Raw genomic sequence first — 23,862 nt, forward strand, 5'->3', positions numbered from 1 at the left:
GCTGGGGCAAGAGGGGAGGGCTGGAAGCTCAAGTCCCCCTAACCAGGAGCTGCAGTGTCCACTCTGAGCTGTGCTGCTCTTTGTTGCAGGGACCCCAGCTCAGTAACACTCAGCTCAAATGCATAAGTGCTTAGAACAGTGCCTAGCGCAGTAATGGCTATGTCACTTTTAGCTATTATTCCTGCGGACCCAGTCTCAAGGGTTATCATCAATAGTTGGTGGGTCCTATAATGTAGCCTGAATAATATCTGTGTCCCGGGGTCCAGAAGCTTCAGGGAATGTTTGCTGAACTAAATTGCTAAGTAACAGGCTAGCCTCTGCTTCCACACTTGGAGGATGGGAACCTCACCCCTTCATTAGGAAGGTTCTTCATGGTGCTGAGCAGAAGATGCTTCCTGACAGCTTCCTTCCTCTGAGTTTTGAGAATGGGGAAGGACTGTGGGGAATAGAAACCCTCTTTGCTCTCATGAGTACCCACTCTCCAGGACCCAGTCCAGCCTGCCCTTCTCACTGGTACATCCTCCGGCCATCCTGGCCTGCAGGGAAGATGCCTACCTCGGAGCCCACACCCCAGACATGTGTTGTATGAACACACAAAGAGATATGGGAACAGTCAGATGAACACAGTCACACTCACAAACCTACACACCCACAGAAGCACACATGACACCTGGGCCATACAAATGTGCCCCCAGAAACTAACAGGCATGCACACACGCCACCACGCAGACACAGACAGGATGATGGGCACCCAAAGATGTGCAAACACATAAAAACACAGGCTGTCAGAAGCACTTGGGAGCTCCAGGAATCAGGCAACCAGAGTCAGAGACCTTCAGGAGAGGAGCGCTCTGCGCTTTCCTAGAAGATGGCCTGGATTACTCTAAATGCACGCCTTGCAGGCAGCTCAGTCTAAAGCCGGACACCACAGGTCTCCCCTTGGTCGCTCAGCCAGCCTGGCATCTGAGGGCCTTTTTCACAAACAGTGTAAACAGATATTCAAGGCATAATCTCGGCTCCATTTCATGCCATAGAAATTGTTGCACAAATTGCAAGACAATGACAATTAAGAGCAGCAACTGCTGCAGGCCAGTTAGCTTGTGCTAACAAGGGCCTGTCAGTTACCCTCTCCTGCCCCTCCTCCCCAGTCCACTCCAGGCGCTCCAGACAGCAGGACTCTGTGACTGGGGACAGGCCTCTCCCACTCACCAATCCCATTTCTGACCTCTACCTCTGGGGTCCTGGCTCTGAGTTCCTTCGAGGTCATTCTCCATGAGGCCCTGGTCAAGCATAGCCCTGAGCCTCAGTTTCCCCCTATGTCACCGGCCTTTGGTCAGCTTCCCCTGTAACCTCCCCAGTCAGGCTGTCTTCCTTCCAGGTCCCAGTCACTTCTGCTCCAGCACTTCACACACTGCGGGACGCGCAGTCCTCAGTGAAGGATGCTGAATCCCCAAATGAGCTCTTTCCCACCCTGGAAGGCAGGCTCTGTTCCTGCCCTGGAAGCAGACCCTCCCTCCCAGTCTCCCCTGAGCGACCACCTGAACACATTTCTTCCTCCCCGGGTCTGTTCATTGTGGAACACCCCAAAACAGCATTGCACAGATGAGGAAACGGAGCCTCCAAAGAAGCAAAGGAACTTTCCCAACATCACACAGCACAGTCCGCCCTGGGGAAAGAGTTCTGGGGGAGGAAACTCTCCCACCCTCCATCTGATGGAGATTCATGAGACCCTGATGTTTTCCGGTCCCCGGGAGGGGTAAAGAAGCACCCCACTTGGCCCTCGAGTCCAAGACACATTCCTGGTTCCAGCTGTACAATGAACGGGAGGCACTGTGATCCTGGTCTAGCCACGGTGTCTGCACGGAAATGGGCTTAAGAGTTGGGGAGGAGGGCTGAGTTCAGCTAGGGTCTGCCCACAGGCCTGTTGGAAGAGGGACACCCACCTGGCTTAAAACTCAGGCTCCTTCGGAGGGAGCCTCTAAACAAACAATGCAATCACATGGGGGCAGAGCAGGCAGCCCTGTCTGGACTTGACATCTCGTCGGGGCCCTCACGGGACACCCTGGCCCAGCACAGAGGATTCTTAGGCCAAGTTGGAAAAGTGCTTTTGAGTGCAGTACTCTCCAGCAGCCTGTATAAATCCGGAGAAAAAGCTTATTAAACCCTGGGAAAGTGCAACCAAAGACACTAACACTAACTATGTTCCTGGAAAAGGCCCTAGAATTAACTTATTACCTGTGAGTTTACGAGAGCAGGACAAAGGTTTTAGTTAATGCCCTGTCGTGCCTGTGTGCACACTGGTCCTCACAAGGCACAGGGGCACATACTCATCTGCGCTCACACCTATCGCACACCCCTCGACTTCAGCCCCTCTGAAGGTCTTCCCAGCTCTGCAGACAAAGCTTGAGTCCCCCCGTCTGACACCCAAGGTGCTCCACTCCAGTCCTGCTCACTTCTTCGTCACTTCTCCATCTCTCTCTGTTCAGTCACTCACTCCAGGCTGCTTCTTATGTGGTTCTCTCTTCTTCAGACATCCTTTTCATCCTCTCGCTCCTGGGGAACTCCTCCCTAACTTCCACCAGAAGCAACCCCCGCCCCCCACTACCTGTTCCTCTGGGTTTCCATTTATTTTCATCACATATTTTGTAACCTGGGTCACAAGTCTGTGCCCCATCTTATCCTCCAGGGCAGGACTCCTCACATGACCAATCCTCGGCACAAAGCAAGGCACAAAAGCAGCACATGCAATGAGTGAGTGTCACCCACAACACACAAGAGCTGCTCAGGCACCAGCCCGGGGTACTGGGCATGCCACAGGTGCACAGGACTTTGTAATAACCTGCCTTTATCCTGGCAGAACAAGGAGGCCTCCCATTGATTAGGTCTTCTTGGCTGGCACCTCCTTACTCAATATGCCCCAAACCAACTCATCCTTCTTCCCCATCCTCAATGACCCCAGGCTGGAGAGCAGAGTGCCAACTTGGGCTCCTCTTCTCCCCCCACAAGTTAACAGTTTCCCCATCCCTTCTGCTCACTATTCCTCTTGAGTCTCTCTCAGGTCCAATCGTTTCTGTAGCTGACCGATGTGCTGGTTTTATTGGCTATTCAGTTTCCTCCATATTAAAGAATCCCTCAGCGTGGGAAGTGAAGGTGTGGCTGGGGAGGACCTCTTTCCCTCCATCAGGGAGGATCTGAGACAGGTCTGGCCTGTGGGGCTGCCCTGCTACAGCTTTGGTCCTGGAGCAAGACCACAGAGGCTGAGTATCACACCATGGTGTCCAGAGAGCTGTCTGTCTCTGGAGGGGTACAGGCTCCCTACTTCTGGGCTCCTAGGGAACCCAGGATCCTGCCTGTCTTCAAAGTTGGCTCCTCTTTCTTTAGACAGATGGTTTGTGATCATAAGGACCTGCCAATAAATCCTGTGGGATGGAGGAGGGAGGGGGATGCAGGGTTCATTATGGCCAGGGCTGGTTTCTGCAGCTTGTAGGTGACAAACCTGGCAGGCAGTCATTTCTCTCCTTCGCGCCACCCGATCAAGCTTCACTAGCTAGTTCACCTCCATGCTCATGCCAGTGCTTCCTTCTGGGATGTCCCCTCTCTTCCTCCATGATGATCTTCCATCTCTCCCCATCCTAGGCCTAGGGTTACAGCTGCTCCTGCTCCTAGGCTCCCACTGCCATGAAGATCCCTCAAAATCCAACTACACTGTGTTGGCCTCTTCATTTTAAAACGCATTGCGTCCACTAGGATTCAATTAGCTCCTCGAGGAAGGAACTGAATCTGCTGCAAGTAATAGCATGAACTGTGAAGTCTGCAGAGAGAGGCCACTTGCCATAGACTTCAGGTCCCACTGGGTGACCAGGGCCAGTTACTCAACTTCTGAGTTTTAGTTTCCGCACCTGCTAAATGGGGATAATGATGGCTAGCTCTGAGTCTGGGTGGACAGAAAGCACACCACACACCACAGGACTCAGGCTAGTATTTACCTGCCCTTGGCTTTTCTCAAGGAACATTAAGACTTATTTGTGAAAACAAGGTCTGTTATCTTGTTAGTGACCACATATTAGCATTGGTCATTTGTACAGTCTCTCTCCAACCATCAGCTCATGTGACCCTCATAAGGATTTGACATCCAGACAAAACTGGCCCAACTCGTAAGCCGACTGCTCTGCTTCCTCTCCTAACAGTAAGAATCCTGCTATTCAACAAGCTGCCTTCTTTGCCTTGGCTTCCAGGAAGCTCCAGGAAAACACAGGGTTCAATGTCAGTAACTAAACAAGCCTAGGTTTTTTTGCATGTATTTATGTCATTTTTTTCTCTAATCTATACATTTAATTACATATAGATCTTTTATTGTAAATATCCAGGGATTCTTAATGGAATGTAAGAAATTCAAAGATAAATAAAATGGACTAGAGCAGTAAAGTACAGACTAGAACATCTCAGGCTTTTCTGGTGTTTCCTTCATTTATCCCTACACACAGAGGACAAAACTGAAGTCTAGGAAAGGGAAGGGACGAGGCCAGCCATGGACTGTACCTTGAGCATGCCCTGCCTCCGCGGACCTCACTTTGGGGCTGCCTTTTCCACCAGGCCCAGCAGGCACAAGGGCTTAGAGTCCACAATTCTTTTAGGGACCCAAGAAAACATTTAAATTTAATTTAATTTAAAGAGGAACTTTCAGGCCAAAGAAAATGTCTTAATACATAAAATTAATATGTCTTCCCACCAATGCCATTAAAACACAAGCTTTAATATTTTTTATGCAGAAAGGGGAAGAAGGCTAAGTGATAGGGTAAGCAAACGTCACGATTAGGCCCTGATCACTTTACTCTCATCTTAACAGTGAGTACAAGGCACCCTTACTTCCCACCTGCACAGCTTCCAGGGGACTGGGCCCACTACAAGCTTCCCCCTCGGATAGGATCCAAACGGAACACTTTCAAGAACGTTCCAGGGGGAAGTAGGGCCTTGCCAGGTGAAATTAATTTATACCCTGCAGCAAGCCCCTCAGACAGCTCCTGGAAGGTTGAAACACTGCCCGCCCGTGGGAGGGGATCCACTGGCTGATTTCACCATCCCGTTGTCAGGACAAATCTTCTTGGGTTCACAATGTGGAGACAATTAAAGGGCTGGCACTTTGAAGGCACGAGCCGTGAACTCCCTGACGGAGGTGTTGACTGTGGGCAGCAGGCCCTAAGGTCCTCACACCTCAGGACCACACCTCATCTTCTCCCGGCTCATGAGGCAGCAGCAGGAGCAGGCCTAGGCTGAGAAACACCATCGTAGCCGGCACAAGCGGCATCAGAACTGAGGACGGGTGCAGCCAGGGGACAGCCTGGTCTGGGCGCCAGTGCTGACCCCCTGAGTGACCCCAGACGTCAGTGTCGACCTGCTGTGTGACCTTGCCTCTCTAAGGTCCTCACTGGGAAGATGGCCCCAAAGACATGGGGTTGTCATAAGGATGACAAGGGGAACAGGGCAGTAAGCAACTCCAGGGAGATAAAGCAGCATTATTATCCTCACTAAACAGATAAAGGAAACTGAACAAGAAGTAGCTTATCCAGTCAAGGTCACGGTGAATGAGGAATCAGGCAAGACCTTGGACACAGAACCTGGATTCCAGAATTGGATCGTAGGAGCCTTGAAGGCAGGGTCCAGATCTTCCTGAGGAGTGGTTACTGTAGGCTGAGCTGCCTTTCCTCTCACTGGCTTTGGGGCCTCCCCACATTCTCTCTCTGCCTCTCTCTCTCTGCCATGGATGTGGTCATGACCTGACCACAACCATTCTGACCTGGTTCCCTCACTCTTTCTCAGGGCCAAGCTCCAGGCAGCTCGGTGCGGCCCTTCAAGCAGCAACTGACCCCACTAACCTGTGAGGCCCACTATCTTCAAGCACACAGGAGCCCAGGAAGGAGTTCAAGGACATGGTCACTCATGGTGCCTATTCTTGAAATAGCAAAACCTCCCTGGTGCAGGTTGAGTGGAGGGATCAGCTCCAAATCCATGAAATGCCCAAATAATATGACTGCTTTTGAGGAGTGGCAGTAACTAAGATGCCTTGTCAGCGGTCCTCTGGCATGTGCTCAATGGAAACAGGGAGGTATTAGCTCATGCTGGATCACAGAAAATCCACATTAACCAAGAGGGTGTCCTGGCGCAGTGGGAGGCCAGAGGCTGGAAGCCCAGCACTTTACTTTTCTGAACCTCGGTCTCTTTACCCATAAAATGGGATAGCAATGCCAACATCAAAAGATTCACTGAGAAAACGTGGACAAAGGGCTTCATCTGGTATCTGGAAAAGAGCACATGCCTCACAAATACCACTTGTCTTCCTCACACTTTAGAGTAGCTGTTTTTGGATAATCATTTCCCTCACTGCATTTTTGGCTGTATTAGCTTTTTGCCATCAATTAACGCAAAATTGTACTCTTGCCCTATCTCTGGGCCCATGGTCATAAAGAGAGGACCTGTGAAGGCTGAATTAATGATAAACAGCTGCAGCAGCAACAGCAAATCACCCACATCTACTATGTGAGGACTTGATTGTGAATTCCTTTCCAAATCCCAGAAACAGCGTGGGAACCTGAACAAGAACAACTCTTCTCTGGGCCTCAGTTTCCAGACTCGTAAACAGGACTGAGCCAGAGATCTCCAGGCTCTTGTCTGGATCTGGCATTCCATGAGCTTGTAAACTGTGCTGCAGCCTCTCCTTTACCCCAATAGTGCAGATTAAGGAGGTGCAGATTAAGGAGGGAAGGAAATCCGGCTGAGGGGTGGAGGGAGAGGCACAAACTGGCATGCTGAGACCTACTGTGTACCGGCACTACCATCTAGCCTGACCCAGAAATGTCTCTTGGGCAGGAGCCCATGCAAGCCTCACCACAACTCTGGGGTTGTTGCAAAATCCTTATTTTATAGGACAAGACTCCTGATTCTCAACCCGGGCCCTCCCAGCTTTTGCATCACTGAGTATGGTTCAGGGAAAGTCATCAGAGCCCTTTGGGGCCTCAGTTTTCTCATCTATAAAATGGAAAATGAGATTGAGCTTGGATTTCTAAGATCTTTTACCCCACTGAGCCAGACGTACCCTTTTTACATTCAATCATACTCATTTAGCAAATGGATGTTGATCATGGTATGTGCCAGGGATCACGATGTGCCAGGGATGGTTCCAGGCATTAGAACCTGCTAGAGGGAAGAAAATATCAAATGATCTAGGCTCCATAGAGCTTATGTTTGAGTGGAAGGAACAGATCACCAACAAGCACATACTGTGCGGTGGCATAGGAGCAGAGAGTGGCTGAAGGTGGTATGTTAGACAGGAAGTCAGGGAAGCACTCTTGGAGGAGGTCTGAATGAATGGAGCTGGGCCTGAGACAGGAGCATTGTGGTCAAAGGAACAGCCATGCAAAAGGCCCAAGGCGGGAACAAACTTAGCTTGTTTGAGGAACAGCCAGGAGTCAGCTGGCTGGAGCACAGTGAGAAAGGCGTGTGGAGGGAGTGTGTGTGGAAGGAGCAGAGTTTCAGAGAACTCAACATGGGGCCAACACCTGCTCCTTCCTGTCCTCCATCTCTCTCCTCTTCCCTGGAGCCATATCAGGAGCAGAGAAAAAGACCTACACATGTCTGAGTTCAAAAGATCTTAGGAATCCTGGAGTACAGTTCTTCCCTTTTATAGATGAGAAAACGAAGGCCCCCAAGGGATCTGGTGACTTTCCCAGAGTCACAAGGTAGTGTGAGTATGGACCTGAGCTCAGAACCCTGGCTCACACGGTCTCTACTTAGACTGAAACAGGACCATGAGACCTAAGGGACAATCAAAGTCCTCCTCACACACGAAGGTTTGGAGGCCCCAACACCCAGTGGCCCTGTGTGCATGAAGGGAGTAAGGGGGTGGGGTGGCAGAGAGTGAAGGCAGTGTTGGCCTGTGTGTGTGTGCCCCTTGGCATGAGCCAGCTTCCTCTGCACCTAACACACAAAGCAATCAATCATCGTCAGGACTGGTGGTGTTAAGAAGCCACCTTCTCTTGTTCTGCATACCTGGGAAGGAGAATGGGAGCAAGGAGTCGGGGGATGGCAGCGGTATCCTCCAGAAGAAAGTATCTGAGCCATAGCAACTCAGTTTTCTTCTGGGGTCAAACTCTGCACTTCCCATCACAACATGTTCACTGGCAACTAAACCTGCTTAGAAACATGCCATAGGCCAAACTGACTTCCAAAACTTGGGGTTCAGCAGATTCTGGAACACAGACTCATGGGGGTGTGGCAGGGAGCCAGGGACAGAAGGTGGAATGGAGTCCCAGAAGTGACATCTGACCAGGTTGCTTCTGTTCTGTGGATTCCTGTGACCCCACCCTAAAACAGAGACCCTGCCGCTGTCCAGTGCTTTCCCTGAGCACAGGAAATACCATTAAAATTGTGCAGAAAAGTGCAGATGTCACTTACAGCTGGAAAACCCTATGCTTTTTAGATCCGATTTTTAAAGAAAGGGGTGAGGGGTGATGATAGGTGGTACACGGGTTGAACATACACTCCTTACCCCATGACCGGCAGACACCTCCCAGTCTTGCCTCCACAAATGCACAGTCCTGCAGAAACCTCCAATTCCATCATCCCATCCCCAAGAAATGCATAGCCCAGTATTCCATGCCCCCAGTGGACAGACTAAGGGGAACACAGAGGAGCAGGAGCAGGCTGCCCTCCTCCAGGCAGCTCCTTCCCAGCCATTTGGAAATTGCCACTTGCAAGACCACAGAGTCTCGGCGAAGGACTTTCATTTTATCATTACCCACGTCAGAAGAATGCATCGTGAGGAGGCAGCACTGTGCGAGTCGGTGCCTTAATCACTTACAGACCTCGGAGGCCCCAGTCCTGGCAGTGGAGGAAGATTTATTGTGGGGATGGACGGAAAACAAAGAACAGTTGTGCAAACTTTACGGAGCCACATTATGGGAAATGCCTTTCCCATTTCCCACTGGTAAATGCGCTGGATGCCGTTTCCAAGGGGGACTGAGCTCTGTTACCCAACCTCACGCAGACCCTGTGCCCCGCGTGGCTCGCTGGGCCGAGCTGCTCCAGCCCGAGGTGCCTAAGCCTGGCTAACTACCAAGCTGTGGGGCCTGGGGCACAGCTGACCCAGCTGCTCTGTGGCCCTGGGGAAGGAGACTCCCTCCTGGACCATTGTGTCCTCTTCTGCCTACTGCCATTCCACCCACCATCCAACCGACATTCAAAACGTTAATGCTGAGACTGTCACTCTCCCGCTCAGAACTCTTCCACGCCTCTCTCCACTGCCTTCAGGGTAGAGTCTACCAAGTTCCCCATATAGGACCTGGAGGCACAGTAAGGTCCCACTGCCATTTCTGCTGTCAGCCCCCCTGCACAATCATTCCACACACAAGAGGATACCAATGCTCACCCTGAGGTCTAGATCATCACATCTCAAAAATCTTGCACATGCTGTTCCTTTCCCTGAAATGACTTTCCTGGTGGTCTGCACCTGGAAAGCTCCTACCCATGCATCAAAACCCAACTCTCATCACCTCCTGGAGGAAGCCTTCTCCCCCTGCAAGGGCGGCACTTGGTGAATTTTCTTACCATCAGCCACTCCTCATTTAACACTGCAGCCCCTGCTTCTAGCATCAAACCTGGTACAGCGTGGGCATCAATTAAAGCCCCTGAAAAGTTGGCAGGATGCAGGGGAGTCAAGACTCCCTCCTAAGGGAGAGGCATAAGCAGAGACTCCCTCGTATCTGGGAGTGTCCGAGGTGACCAAGGCCACAGGAGTTGTGTGGCCCATCACTCAATTAGTGGATGAGAACAGGGCGCTGAGATCTGTCACTGCAGCCCTCCAGGAAGGGAGCTGAGCCCGCCCGTCTGCATCCTGCAGAGACAGAGCCCATTAACACTCAGTGGTGATGTTTCCATTTCCATGATGTCCCTCTTAAAAAGACACGGTCTGGACACTTTCTTAGAGTCGCTGTTGATTTTATCTGACTGTCTCATTCCAATAAGAGAATCATTTCAATTCCACTTACATTAAATTCAAAGGCTTTTTTTTTCTTTTATTATTTTAAATTCGATTCAGAAGGGTTTTTTTTCCTCCTTAATTTTTTTCATATTCCATAAAGCAGTGTTGAGTTCACAAAACTTGGCCAGCATTCCTGTACCCTCAAGTTTGGTGCTCCCAGGAATTCTCATCTGTGCGAGAGCTTGGGTTTTATGACTCGCCCCCTAAAAGCATTGCTTTCAAGAACCCAGAGCATTCATTCACCAGGCATGAGGTAAGTGCTCCGTATACATGATCTCACCGAATTCTCACACACTCTCCCCTTTACAGACAGGAGACTGAGGTTGAGAGGCCACGTGACTTGCCAGAGGTCTTGCAGCTAGTAAAAGGTCAGAGCAGGATCTGAACCCTCGTGGTTACCCTTCGTGCTTAGTCACGGGTCCATTCTGGGCCACCAGTCCCTGGCTTGGAAGTTAAAGAAGATGGGAAGACAGGGTGTCAGGGATGAGATGAGGGGTGGGGCTGAGGAAGTGTGGGAGTAGGATGGGAGGGGTGGAGTGAGGAGGTTGGAGAGTGAGGGGGTTCCCTGGGAGCAGGGAAGGAGGCAGCTCAGGAGAGCTATAAGGAGAGAGGCCCAAAGGCCAGGAAGCGCATATGGAGAGTATGTGGCTAACAATTACAACCCCGATGGAAACCCTACCTAGGAGGGACATACCTGTGAGGGTGGCCGTGGACTCGGAGTCACGGCTACAAGCAGGAGCACCGCTCTGGGGGTAGGGCACTCAACCTGATCACCTCTGCCGAGCACTGTAGTTTGCAGAATGTCCCAATAGAGACTCTTCTGGGGTGAACAGCAGAGCGCCCATTTTACAGATGCATAAACTGAGACTCAGGAGAGAAGTGACTTGTTCAAGGGGGCACAGATAATGAGCAGCACAGCTGGGGTGAATCTCCAACTGCACCTGTCTTCAGTCCTCTGCCCTTGCCCAGCGAATCACTTCTACCCTGGGTCTCAGTTTTCCCCTTGGCACAGTGACTGCAGGGGGCAAGACCAGCGCTTCCTAGAAGCCTCTCCTTATGAACCCCGATGACGACTTTTTGAAACTCGAGAAGAGAGGAAGGCATCCCAGTCCCAGCAAGATTTGTGGGGCTAGAACCCAAGACTCCAGATGGGAAAGGGCATTAGCATCCACTGAGTCCCCACTGAACACAGAGCTCCTGGTATGATCCCATTTCACACTCAGGAAGCTGAGGCTCGGTACTCCAAGGTCAGAGAGCCTGTCCACACTGAGCTGGGACTCACAACAGCCCTTTCTGTTCCTTTGGGAACATTCACTATTACATGGCCACTGTCCGTTTGGATTTTCCTTTTTATCTTTCCCTAGTGTGAACCATACAGAAAAGTCAGAATTGTTTGTTGAACACCTACTATGTGCAGGGCACTGCAGAAGCACCTCACGTACAGAACCTCATCGAAGTCACAACAGTATGTTCCCTCTACTTTACAGGTATGAAAACAGGCTTACAGACGTCACTTGTACATAATCACAGCCTGATAGGTAGCAACATCAGGTTTCAAGTTAAGGCTCTCATGCAGGAAGACATTAACCACCCAACTAGGGGGCAGACACGGCCATTTTTCAGGTCCCGCCAATCTAGTGCTTTCACAGGAAACTGCCCTGGAGGACAGTGTCCAGATACCCCAGAGAGCCCGGGAGGAGGGAGGTCAGATGGCCACTAGGCAGAGTGTCTGGACTAGAGAGCAGGCTCAGCTCCTCTGCCTCCAAGGCCAGGCCAAGCATCAAAGGGTATACGCCCCCCAGACACCCCAGGAAACACTGATATGTACTTCCCACTGAACCAGAAAGTGTCCCATCTTTGTCTCTAGCACCCTCATTCCCAGCACAAGGAATTCAGGCAAGCCTGCACCTGGGTGAGGGTCTTTCTCCATTTGAAAGCCTAACCTTCGCCATCTCTTAATTACCAGCCCCTTCAGGAAACTCCATGGCCACGGAAGCTGCTCCTCTCCAGTTCGGGACCCCTCGCCATTCTGGGCCAGTCTTTCCCAACCCCTCTCAGTACATGAGGAGGATGAACTGGTAGACCCACTTGCTCAGACCCTGCAGGCTCCGGGATAATTCCCAGGGATGAGTCAGAGATGTTGAGATGAGTTGGGGCGTCTGCTGGCTTAGAAACATGCCCAACTTACAGGCTATTTTCAGGACATGATGGGGTGTGGGTGGGGTTAGGATAGCAGATGCCCAGGGACTCCTCCCACTAATTTGAGAAGCACAGGGGTCTCTGCTCAAGAGGACACCGGACACAAAGGCGGGCAGCATGGCCTGCAGAATGGCCCAGCAGGCTGTCCAGGTGGTGCAGAGCAAGCCATCATGTCCATGAATGTCAGGACCTTATGTAAAGTGGGTAAGTAATTCACTGCTGAGCATAGCAAGTCTCAGAATGTGTTAGTTCTTGTCACCCTCAGGACTTTGCATGATCCCAGCTCCCCAGTCATAGGATCTGACTCAACTCACAGCCCAGCTGTAACTGTCCTCTGTTATGTGGTAGACTGTGAGACCTTGGGAAGTGACTTAGCTTCTCTGGGACTTCAAGTTGTGTCCTGAAGACAGAACAGGAAATGGCTAGCCCTGAGCCAGGATATATAATCTCTGCATCTCAATAAACAGAATCTCCATTTACCTCTCCATCCCTCTGCGCACCCAGGTTTGTGTTTCTCAGGGGGGCGGGGCCTGGGGTAAAGCAAAAAGTGGAGGCCAGAGTCCCCAGCTTATGGGAGTAAATCTGGGTGGGGCTGGCCATGTGGAAGATGGGCCAGGCCCTGCCAGGCGACCCAGCCCCGTGGCTGGTGTTCTGAGTTCCTGGGCTGGTACATAAGTCAATAATGCCCAGCTTTCAGTTGGAAAGATTTCCCCGGTCCCAGGTCCAGCGGCACCAGAGACAGATTGGTAAATAGCACCGGGGACATAAGGGATGGGGACAGGTAGCCAGCACGGCTGCAGCTGCCAGAGCAAACTGGGCAGATGGAAGCCCAGGCTCGAGGCTCCGGCTTCCCACCAGGATCGCCGGAATGTGCACTAGAGCTCCTCCCTGTGGCCTGCACGCCAGCTCCCCCTCAGCCCACGGACACTGGCACAGGACAGGAACTCTGCAACGCTGGCAGACACGTGACCACCGGGCCAGCAGCGTGTGCGGCCGCCCTGCCTACCTCACCAACAGTGGAGACCGCAGGATCTAGGTGACCTCACGTCCAGGCTGCACCACTGCCAGGCTCATCTGCACCTCAGTTTCCTCATTTCCTCAACTAGCCGTAAGTGCTCCAGTCCTAACTCCTGGGGCTTGTATAAATCTTCTGGGATCATCAATATGAAGGAGGTGAGGAGGGAAGAAGAGAATTAAGAAGCACTGCCCTTTGTCATCTCTTTTAACGATTCCAAAAGTCGGGTACTCTTCTCACCCCCTTCACAACTCGGTGTGTGACGGTCCAGAAAGCCTAAGTGGCTCCAGACGCGGGCTCTGTGCCTGTTCACATACATCTTTCACACTGTGCTCACGGCTTCGGGAAAGCTCTTCACCAAAGCGGGATTTTACAAAAACCTCAGGTCATGAGAGCTTTTCCCTTTGCACTCTGCCTCTTTTTCTTGATGTGCAGAAAAGAGAACTACACAGTGTGCTCTTTTCTGTAGACTCAGACAATCAAAAATCCAACCATCTGGGAGAGCAAGCCGAAGAAAGTGAGACCTGAACCTTCTCAAAGGGAAGGCGTTCGAGGCAGGGCGGCAGTATTTGGGTTGGATGTGACCTTGCTATCATAATGCAGATGAAGCCCCAAATTTAATAAGGCTAAGGCAACTCAGACAATGTAAGAAACAAAACAGGACATTGCACAGAGATTAGGGAGCTTCCTCTGAATGGTGCAGCTGGGCAGAGGAGAGGGTGGGGGATGAACAGTGCAGTCTGCCTGGTCCAGGCAAGTCCCGGGCCTGAGCCTGGTCTGGAAACTGAAGCCGGACACAGGGCCGTGGACTCCTCAAGGCACCTTGAGGCCTGCCTGATGCAGAAGCTTGGCTAAATGTAAACCAGCTGCGAGGACCAGAGTGTGAGAGCTGGCTGGGCCGGGGAAGGCTTACCTCATGAAAGAACCATAGAAAGGGCTGCTGGAAAGATAATAAAAGGATTAACTGCTATTTTAGTGGGCCATTTACTCTTCAATCAAAATGTCTCATCTATTTCCTGTTCTCCAGAGGCTCTGGGTCCAAAATTCTTTTGTCTATTACAGCACATGGTAGCAGAGGCATGTCATGAGAAATTAATAATTTTACAGGGAAGGGAGATTTTATTTCTCTGGGTGCAAACTTGGGCTCACCCCTTCCCCTGGGTTACCTACTGGGCCAGTATCACGGGCAGGGGGAGCACTCCCCTGGCAGGTAGGGAGGGGCTCAGAGGAAATCTCTGCTACCATCTCCAGATGATGGCATTAGTAGGGTTGGCCCTAAGACCTGGGAAAAGCCAGTTTAACAGAAGAACATCTATAAGAACAAGAGCATCACTATTTAGAAAAATGTAGGTTCAACTTCTTCTCTGATGGTTGGGCAAGTTATTTTTATAGTTATCATTTCTATGCTTATTACATTCTATTATTGTTGTTGCTCTAACTAGCTGTGTGACCTGACCTGGGGCAAATGATAAAAATCTCTGAACCTCAGTTTCCTCATGTGTAAAATGAGGGGGCTAATCATACCCTACTCACTGGACCTCTATTTCTCAAGCTGGAAAATGGTCAGGGGAGGCCTAGACCATCTTCAAGGTCCCTAATCTCCAACACAGACTCTGGGATTGTGTGATCCCACACAGAAGGCCATGTAACCTCCACCATAGGCCCCCGAAACACAAGGGGGCTCACCCCCAGGATAGCAGACCTGGAGGAGAACCACGGCACAGCAGCTATCAGCAACAGCATATCAGAGAAAGACAGAGGCAGTGGCCTGCGATGCCTGCGATGTCTGTTGGCAGACCCCCTCCAGGCAGGAGCATGCCTTTCAGCAAGCTGCATGTCATGAAGCCCCGAGTGAACTCGGGTGTCCCCAGGACTGGCCCAGTCACCAGCTTTCCCTCCAGTATACTTTCAGCCCAAAGACATGACAAAGTCAAATTCTCAGCCTGCTCAGTCCAGCCGCACCCCTCCACACCAGCACATAAACCACATCCATTCTTTTCAAACATTGTTTACTGCCCCTCACTGGTCTATAAAATGAAGTCCATATCATTCTCAAGACCCTTGAAACTGGTCCAGTTGGATGCCCAGCCCACAGGTCCTCAAGCAGATGAGGCTCCAGGGACAAGCATCAGGTGCAGGAAGGCTGGAACTCACACTGCTGGCTGCTGAAGTTTCCGGCCTGCCCCCCACCCTTCCGACTGCTTCCCCAACTGAGCATGCCACCAGGTGGGCCCAGGACAGCGACGGCACACGGGTGTAGAGGGCCTCAACCTTGGCTCTGACACCAGCCCTACAGACCAGACACACTGCTTCCTTCCTCTGCCTCACTAAAGCCAACAGTGGGGCCAACAGTTGGGCCTTGGTGGTTCTACCAGCCTGTCCACTCCCAGGCAAGGTGCCTGTCCTGGTGGGCTGGCTGGGCTGTGGGGAGCAGGCATGTGGCTTGGCTGAGGATAGCAGAGACAAAGACTATTTTCCCAGCCTCTGATACTGATTTCCACCATAGTCAACAGAACATAGACGTGAGCAGTCAGAAGCACGAAGCCCTTCATGCCTACATTTAACTTGGGTGTGTGTGTGTGTGTGTGTGTGTGTGTGTGTGTGTGTGTGTTTGTGTCCTGGGAAACCTTAGTCTCAACCCCTGCTAGAACACCACAGGTGCTAGTCAGGGCCTTGTCTCCTATCCCTTTGCCTTGCCCCAAAGACTGCCCTGGGGACCCACAGCTCTCAGGCCAGGTGCCTCTAAGGACCAGTTCTTGGAGGATTGTGGGTTGAAGCTGCTCCAGGAGGTGCACGGAGCATCCCTGGGAAGGATGCCAGGTGAAGGCCCAGCTCTGGAGGACAACGTTGACCTACAACTCACTCGGCTATCAGCAGTTGGGACACTGAGCATCTGCATATAAGAGAAAAATCTGCCCAAGCCTGCTTTGACCTCAGAGCACATGTTACTACCTGATTGAGTATGTGTAACACTAAGTCATGGGGTAGACCTTGGGGTGGGGGACAGGGCACCTGGCAAGTATGAAGAGCCCTCTGCCAAGGTTCCCTGTGACAGAGGCTCTGACCATCTTAACAACCATAGCACTATTCCCTCCCCCTCGACCTCAGGGGATCTCAGCCAATCCCCAGGTAAGAAGTCCCAGGTAGACCTCTCCTGGGGCAGAGAGGTGGGTTCCTCTGCAGGTCAGTCGGGCTGGGTGGGCTGGCCTGGCGGCCATAGGAACTCACCATGCACTTGTTGGGCTTCTCACCCGAGTGCACCCTCATGTGGATGAGCAGCTTGTAGCGGGCGTTGAAGGGCTTATAGCGGCGCACGCAGCCTGCCCAGAAGCAGGTGAAGTCCTCACCCTTGCGCTGGTCAATGTGGCTCTTCTCGATGTGCCGCACCAGCTCCTCCTGCTGCTCATAGGCTGCACAGCAATCCACCCAACGGCAGGCCTGCCGCCCAGCCACCACCCTGCCTGCCAGGCCTAGTCCCAGTCCCAGGCCTCCAAGGCCTGGGCCAGCCGGCAACTGAGACAGGGGGTATGGGGGCGGCAGGCCCTGCTGGTGAGGCCCAAAGAGCTCTGAGAACTCGTCTGCCGGCTCCTGCTTCAGGTAGCCCACCTTACGGCAGGTTTCAAGTTGCAAACTGCCCTCATGGCTCTCAGTGGATGAAGGGCCAGGCTGGGTCCGCTTGGGAGGGCCTCCCAAGTCTCCCGGCAGAGGGGGGCTCCGGAGTCCATTTACGCAGGTGACCAGAGCTGCCTGGGAGGAACGGACGATGGATGTGACGTCAGAGGCACAGGGTGAAGAGGCAGTGGAGGAGGTGGGGGGCAGGCCCAGGAGGCAGCAGCGCTTCAGGCTGCCCTCAGGAAGGTGGGCCTCAGGCGGGGGGCCCAGGCTGGAGCTGGGTTCACCACCCAGAAGGTAGCAGGAAAGTGCAGGGTTGGCGAGGCCTCGGCTGGGGAGGTCCAGGTCTGTGTGCAAGCCGGTAGCTGGCGGGGCCCGGCAGTGGGCAGACAGGGGCGTGCGAGCTTCTGTCATAGCCCGGTAGTCAGGCAGGGACTCCTGCTTGATGTGCTGTGAGGTCGGGAGGCCACCGTTCACATAGGAGGCCTGGGATCTGGGCGACCTGGAAGACAGTGACCAGAGAGACCATGAGAGGGTGGGTGCTCCACAGTGAGGGGGGCCAGGCAGGGGAACCGGGGATCTCAGGACCAAGAGATGGAGAAATTCATAGCAAGAGAAGAAGGACGAGGGCTGGAAGCAAAGAAAGAGTGAGACGAGACACTGGTCTGGCTATTGAGGAAAAGTATGGAGAAAGTGGGGGAGGAAGAAGAAGAGGTGGGGAGCTGGGAGGAAGCAGGAGTTCAGAAGAGAACAGGAAGGCTGCTTGTGTGTCCACAGTCAGAGTAGGATGCCCGAGGTGTCCTCAGACCTACCCCTATCTGAGCCTCAGTCTCCTCACTGGTGAGGTAGAAAGGATAAATGCTCTCTACTTCAGAGGGGCTGCCAGGATCAAGTGAGATGACAGATGGGCAGAGGATGGCAGAGCCACTGGTGCCATCATTACTGCCATCATTACTGCCACCATCCTCGGCTCTTTGGGGCCAGGGCTGTGAGGTCATCATGGGGCCCGGCAGCCCCAGCCCTCCCCTCTGGCTTCCTGCAGCTGTGGCATGAGTGCAGGGGAGAAGAATGGGCAGGGAAGAATAAAGGCCAGGAGCACAGCCCCAACCCCATCCCTATACATAAGGGGAAGCCAGGAGGGCACAAGGCCACACTCACGAGCTGCAAGCCAGCTAAGGTTCAGGGGAAGAACCCAGGCTCCCTTGTCCTGGGTGTGTGGAACCCACCTAAAGAACTTCCTGGATAAAGACTGGGGGGCGGGGGGAGTCCTCTGTGCATTTCTCCACTACACTTGGCCAGGTTTCAACTTCATTCACCGCACACCTCTCTTACCTCCTAGAACGCTGCTGCCCAGCCTCAGTCACTGGGTGCAATCAGGAGCCTGGATTCCAAGGCAGACAGCAAACATTTACCCTTCCCCAGGGCTGGAAACACCAGCCCCAGCATTGCCAGAAGGCTCTGGGAATCTTAAAGATCTGCTATGAAAACTGTGACTTTATGGAGTTTATTTTTTACAAAAAGAAAAGCATAGCTGCTGCAAAGGCTAAGATGTGAAGATACATGATTGGGGAAGGGACCCAAGATACAAGGCAACCTGGTGAGAGGGAGAGGGCACAGGAGCCAGCTAGGTGTGGGACAGGGGCTGGGGAGCCCTCTTTTTCTTTAGGAAAATTAGGGTGTCTGAAAGTCAGATGAAATCAAACACCTCAGCAGCAGGGGTAGCAGCAACTCAGGTTAATGCCAATGTAGGGTTCTGGGGACAGGCTCTCCTATGGCCTAAATTGTCAACATGACACTCCAAATGACAAAGGAGATTTCTGGTCTATCTATCTATGTATCTATGTATCTATCTATCTATCTATCTATGTACCTATCTATCTATCTATCTATCTATCATCCACTTGTTTACTAGCTTTCTCTAAGTTAGCATAGCTTCCATCCTGAGCTGGAAAGAATTTCACTGGAGAAGCTGATAGTGCTGGGAAAGCCTAGTGAATAAGCCAGCAGATAAATGCATGGGACTGTGAATAAACAATGCACAGCTAGAAGTTTAAAAGATGCTTGCTCCTGATTACACAGTGTGAAAACTGTGTAAACAAAACTCACGTGTGAAGCCCTGTGCTCCAATTGACCTTATCTGGAGAGATGGTCTTAGGGAAGCAAGGGAAGTAATTAAAATTAAATGAGATCATAAAGGTGAGGCCCTAACCAAGTAGGACTAGTATCCTTATCAGAAGAGGAAAAGACATCAGGGTCAGTGCCCAGAGGGAAGACCATGTGAGCCCACAGCAAGAAGGCCGTGTCTGCCAGCCAAGAAGAGAGGCCTCAGTAGAAATCAACTCTGCTGACACCTTGATCTTGGACTTCCAGCCTCCAGAGCTGTGAAAAAATAAATGTTTTTGTTTAAGCCACCCAGTGGTATTTTGTGATAGCAACCCTAGAAGACTAATACACTCCTAAAAATCAGAAGTCTCGCTAACATCAAAGAAGGTCACAAGGTATCTAAATTCTCAAGAAAACTGATTCCACATGGAAGAATGCACATCCTTTTTTTTCACTAATATTTCCCACCACGGAGCTCCCATTGGAACGTAAACTCCATCAAGAAATCTCTGCTACCTTCACAAAGGCACCCAGCACCAATCACAGAGCTTGGCACACAGCAGGCACTTGATTAATGGCTGGTAACAAAATGAACTGCAAGAGGCAACTGGGCCAGTGTTTAGGATCTTGTGAATAGGCCTCAGGTCAGCAATCCCAGGCAGTGGGCTGAGAGACCTGGGCAGAGTGGGTGGGCGCAGAGGACTGTTTGTGGTTGGAGAACCAGAGGACACAAAGGCGCAGCTGGGACTGCAGGAGAAGCAACAGGAGGCAGATCTGACTGGACCTCTGTTCAGGTGGTCATCACTGGAAATGTGCAAGCACTGAACAATGGCTACCTGGCAGGGTTGTGGGGGTGCTGGCTTCCTGGGGCAGGAGATGGCCCAGGGTGGAGGAAGCCACTCTATGAGGAGTCCAGGGTTTGACACCTTATGGACTCTAAGCTGGGTTTTCCTTCTCCATCCTACCCCTGAATCCTCTTCTTCTGAAATCACTTGTTCTCCATGAACTTACTGATTCTCCACTTCTGCAATGGGGAAAGGCACCTCAATAAAACCATCTTTGTCTTCCATGAGGCAGCATCATGCAGAAGGTGCACTACTGAGCTCTGGCAGTCTCTGGGCCTTCCTGTGTGTCCCATGAGCCAGCACATGAGGTGAGGTCCCGAGGCTTTGGCCTGGAGGAAGTGTCCACAGATGACACCCATGGGAGAGAATGAAGCACATACCTGCTAGGGTGGGGGAAATGCAGCAGCCTCTCACAGGCTGGGGGGTGGCCCCGGGGCGGTGGGGTTCCTGACGAGAGAAACAGGCCTTGGCGGCAGGTGGGACCAGGGCCTTCAGCAAGGTCCAGGTCCAGCAGGCTCTTCTCTGAGCCGGAGGTGCAATGGCCGTAGCTCCCATTCACTAGGCAGAGAAACACAGAAGACACAGTGAGTGGGAACAGCCTGCAGAGGGGTGTAGGGAGAGGGCAGTCTGGGTCCAGTGTGGGACAGAGTCACCCAAGCCAGCACTAACTAAACCCCTGTGGCATTTGAGGTACCGGAGATATCTCATTAAATCCCCTAAGCATCACGGACCCAGTAATAACCCCGATTCTGAGATGTGGGCGCTGAGCTCAGTGGTCAAATGACCATCACGCACTTGCTGAGCACTCAGAGGACCAGACACCCCCATGGTTCTGCTAGCTAGACAGAGGGGCTCCTGTCTCTGGGAGCTCACCGGCCATCAGCCCCACGTCAATCACCTGGTGCTCCTTTGACACATGCTAGGCATGTGCTCAGGTGGGTGGGCTAGAGCTGAGCTGCCCGGCAGGCGAGGGGGGGCGTCACTGACATGTGTGTGTCAAGAAGTCGGTGCTCACTCAACAGCATCAGTCCCAGTTACTGCCAACTCAATCTACACTAGTTCCCAAGTCCTGTTACACCACAGAAACAGCCATTCACACTCTGTATCCTCCATGCTGCCTGACTACCACAGGCTCTGTCCTGTCCAGAGACTGGGTTTTTCTGAAGATTAATTGAAGATTAACTTACACCCTGTCAGTTGGCACAGTTATGCTAAGGAGGAAAGGACGCAGGCTTGGGGCCTCTGTATGAGCCCCGATGGCCCCCAATCAAGTCCATGACTCGGACGTGTCCTTCCCTGAGGTGACCCTCTGCCCCCTGCTAAAATGGAGATAGCCACGCCAGTTTCCCAGCGATGTTGGGAGGTGTTGAGTGCCACCGTGCAGCCCGTAGCACGGCAGGTGCACCAGAAGTGGAAATTATTCTTATTGCAAAATAACATTCACTGGGAAAGGGTAAGGTGCCATCTAGATGCAAAAAAGCATTAATAAGCGGCTCAAGTGTTATCCAGGTACTGTCCACACCGAGCAAGGCAAACCATGAAGATGAGAAAAGAGGTGGTACCAGAGCAACCAGCCCCTTACTGTGAGGACAAGAACAAGAGCAGGCCCTGGGAAGGCTGGAGCTTTGCACCCCATCTCAAGGGAGCCTCTCCACTTCCCTCTGGGTAAGTCAAGTATTATTATCCCCACCGTACAGAGGAGAAAACAGAGGCTCAGAAAGGTTAAACCAGTCACCCAAGATCACACAGCTGGGCAGTGTCTGTGTTCTGTCAGACCCAAGCCCCCAAGTCACAATGCAATCAAAAGTGACCTCTTCATAATCAAACCACTCTTGAGGTGCCACCCAGGCCCAATTCCAGCCCACCCCCAGGCGGCACCTTCAGCATACGGTTATCCGGTTATCCCAATCCAATGCCAGAGCCACTCAGGCTAAGCTGCCGTGTCTGAGGGCTCTATGCAGGAAGCCCAACTACCACAGACTCTGCACACTTTACAGTGTGCAGACGAGAATGCAACACTCTCGAGGTGCCAGGGAAGGTGAGGGGTTCAGAAGAGTCTCAGGTTCCCAGGAGCAGGCCAGCCTGCTGGCCAAGGCTCCAGTGAGGATTTGCTCAGACTCGGCCTTCAGCGCCCCCTTCCCAGACCAAGCCAGCCTGAATCCTGCTGTGAAGAACACTCACTCCTGCTGGCTTTGGCTGCTGCAGGACCAGCCCCTCACACGCTTATTTTTTAATAACTTGGTTGTTTTTTAATTAAAAAGAAATCCCTGGTAACAAATGTGAACGGCCTGAGTTAATGAGAGCAGGCTGCCGCTCGTTTAACTCCGTCTCTGCTTGGCGGTCTTTGCTTTTCCAAATCGTTTCTGCATGCGATTTTATTGTCCCATTGAGGCAAATCCCGGGACTAGGCCTCAGAAAACTGTGGATAATTTTATGACCATTAATAGCATTTGGAGCAGAGAGCACTTAATCATCACACGCTCTGCCAGGGTCTTTCTCCCAGAATCCTTGGGTTGGGGAGGCAGTTTTAAGCTTCCTTCAAGGACCCACCAGGCTTGGTGGGAGCCTCAAGCCTCTGGGTTACTTACTGGCTTCTTCACTTAGGTGGATGTATGGAGCGATGGATGGCGGATCCCCAGAAAGGCACCAAGGAGCCCAGCATTTATCAACCCTCCCATACACGCAGGCACATTGATCCCTGCGAGGCAGGCCTATGATATAGCACTTTCCAGATGAGAAAAGCTGAGGTTTGGGAGGTTAGGTGCCTCTGACTAGGGCTCATGGGCCAGGGACCACCATTCAAACCCAAGGGTCTCAGACCTCAACGCCCAAACTCTGCTGCCTCTCAACCAACCGATGAGTAAGTGGAAACCCCCATCCCGCCAAACAGGCATCCCATCTCGTAACTCCACTGAAGTCTGTGCTAGGGAGGCTTCGGGAAGTCCTAATACACCATCACAGTGAGTCCTACCCCTCAATCTTTGTGACACTCTGCCAGGTGGGAAAAGCCACTCCAATGATAGTGGAGCACACAGAGCCTTGGAGTTCAGTGGTTAAGCCAAGGTCACACGGGGAGTAAGAGGCTGAGCTGAGAGGACAACCCACGACCTCTGTGGGAAGAAACAGTCATTACTTGACAAACAACAGGGGCCTGTTGGTTTCTTCTCTGATGGATACAGTTAGAGGTTTTCCTCGACAAATAAGCAAGTGGCTTTGGGAGGGGGTGGGAGGAAGGAGGCCCTAGGGTCACAGTGTGGCACTGATGGGGGTCCAAGCTTATTCTAGCCCCTGTCCTGAGTGGTCCTCAAGCATTCTGGATAAAAGCATCGGCCTCCCCATCGCTCAGGGACATAAGCTGGCAAGTGGTTGTCCAAGGTCACATGGCTACTGCTGGCAGAGTTGAGGGCCAAACACAGGTCCCCCAGAGCCCAAGCCAGACCCTGTCCCAGGTCTCAAAGGATGGAAACTCAACCAGAAGCTGTCTCTTGTGTCCCAGAGATGCTGCCACCACCGTAAATGTGTGGGTATCGCCACGGTGCCCTCCACAGGGCCATGTGGGGCAGAAGACCCTCCACTGCTCTGCTACCTATTGGCAGCTTGACTCTGTCCCCAAGGGCATCACAGGACATGCCCCTACTTGCTCTCCATCTCCAGGGAGCAAGCATGGAGATGCTCTGGGGAGATATGGGAGCCAGAGGGGCATATCAGGTGCTGCCCTGAGACTGGGGGTGTCCTCAGTAGGAGCTGACATCCAGCAGCCATGTTCCCCTCTATTACAGGGGGCTGAGAACAGTCCCCAGACCTGGATTTCCCCACATAAATGAACCACCTTTGGAGCTCTGGATGGTGAGGAGTGCTGTGTTCATTTTTAGAGATTGATGAGAAATCCTGAAGTATCATGGCCGGGCCAGACTGATCATCTATTTCATTAATAGGTGAAGCAACTGAGGGTCAGCAAGGGAAAGCACCTGCCTTGGTTGCACAACAAATGCACAGCAGAACCTGGCAGGCACCTGGGGCTAGGTAAGAATCTGGTTCACGCTTCCCCTTCAAGT

General features: G+C 52.2%; 1 protein-coding gene across 1 annotated transcript in view; it reads right to left on the reverse strand.

Moving 5' to 3' along the window:
- GLIS1 (GLIS family zinc finger 1) overlaps positions 1 to 20,367 on the reverse strand; it is a 79,445-nt gene extending 59,078 nt beyond the window's left edge. The window contains exons 1-2 of the mRNA XM_037500449.2: positions 20,188 to 20,367; positions 16,476 to 17,361 (exon numbers count right to left, since the gene is read on the reverse strand). Coding sequence (XP_037356346.2) covers positions 16,476 to 17,273 — 798 coding nt within the window. The 5' untranslated portion in view covers positions 17,274 to 17,361; positions 20,188 to 20,367. The remainder of the gene's footprint in view (positions 1 to 16,475; positions 17,362 to 20,187) is intronic.
- Positions 20,368 to 23,862: the final 3,495 nt, after the last annotated feature.

Source organism: Talpa occidentalis, unplaced genomic scaffold, assembly GCF_014898055.3.
Source record: "Talpa occidentalis isolate TD23 unplaced genomic scaffold, MPIMG_talOcc4v2.1 talOcc4.9, whole genome shotgun sequence".
NCBI lineage: Eukaryota > Metazoa > Chordata > Mammalia > Eulipotyphla > Talpidae > Talpa > Talpa occidentalis.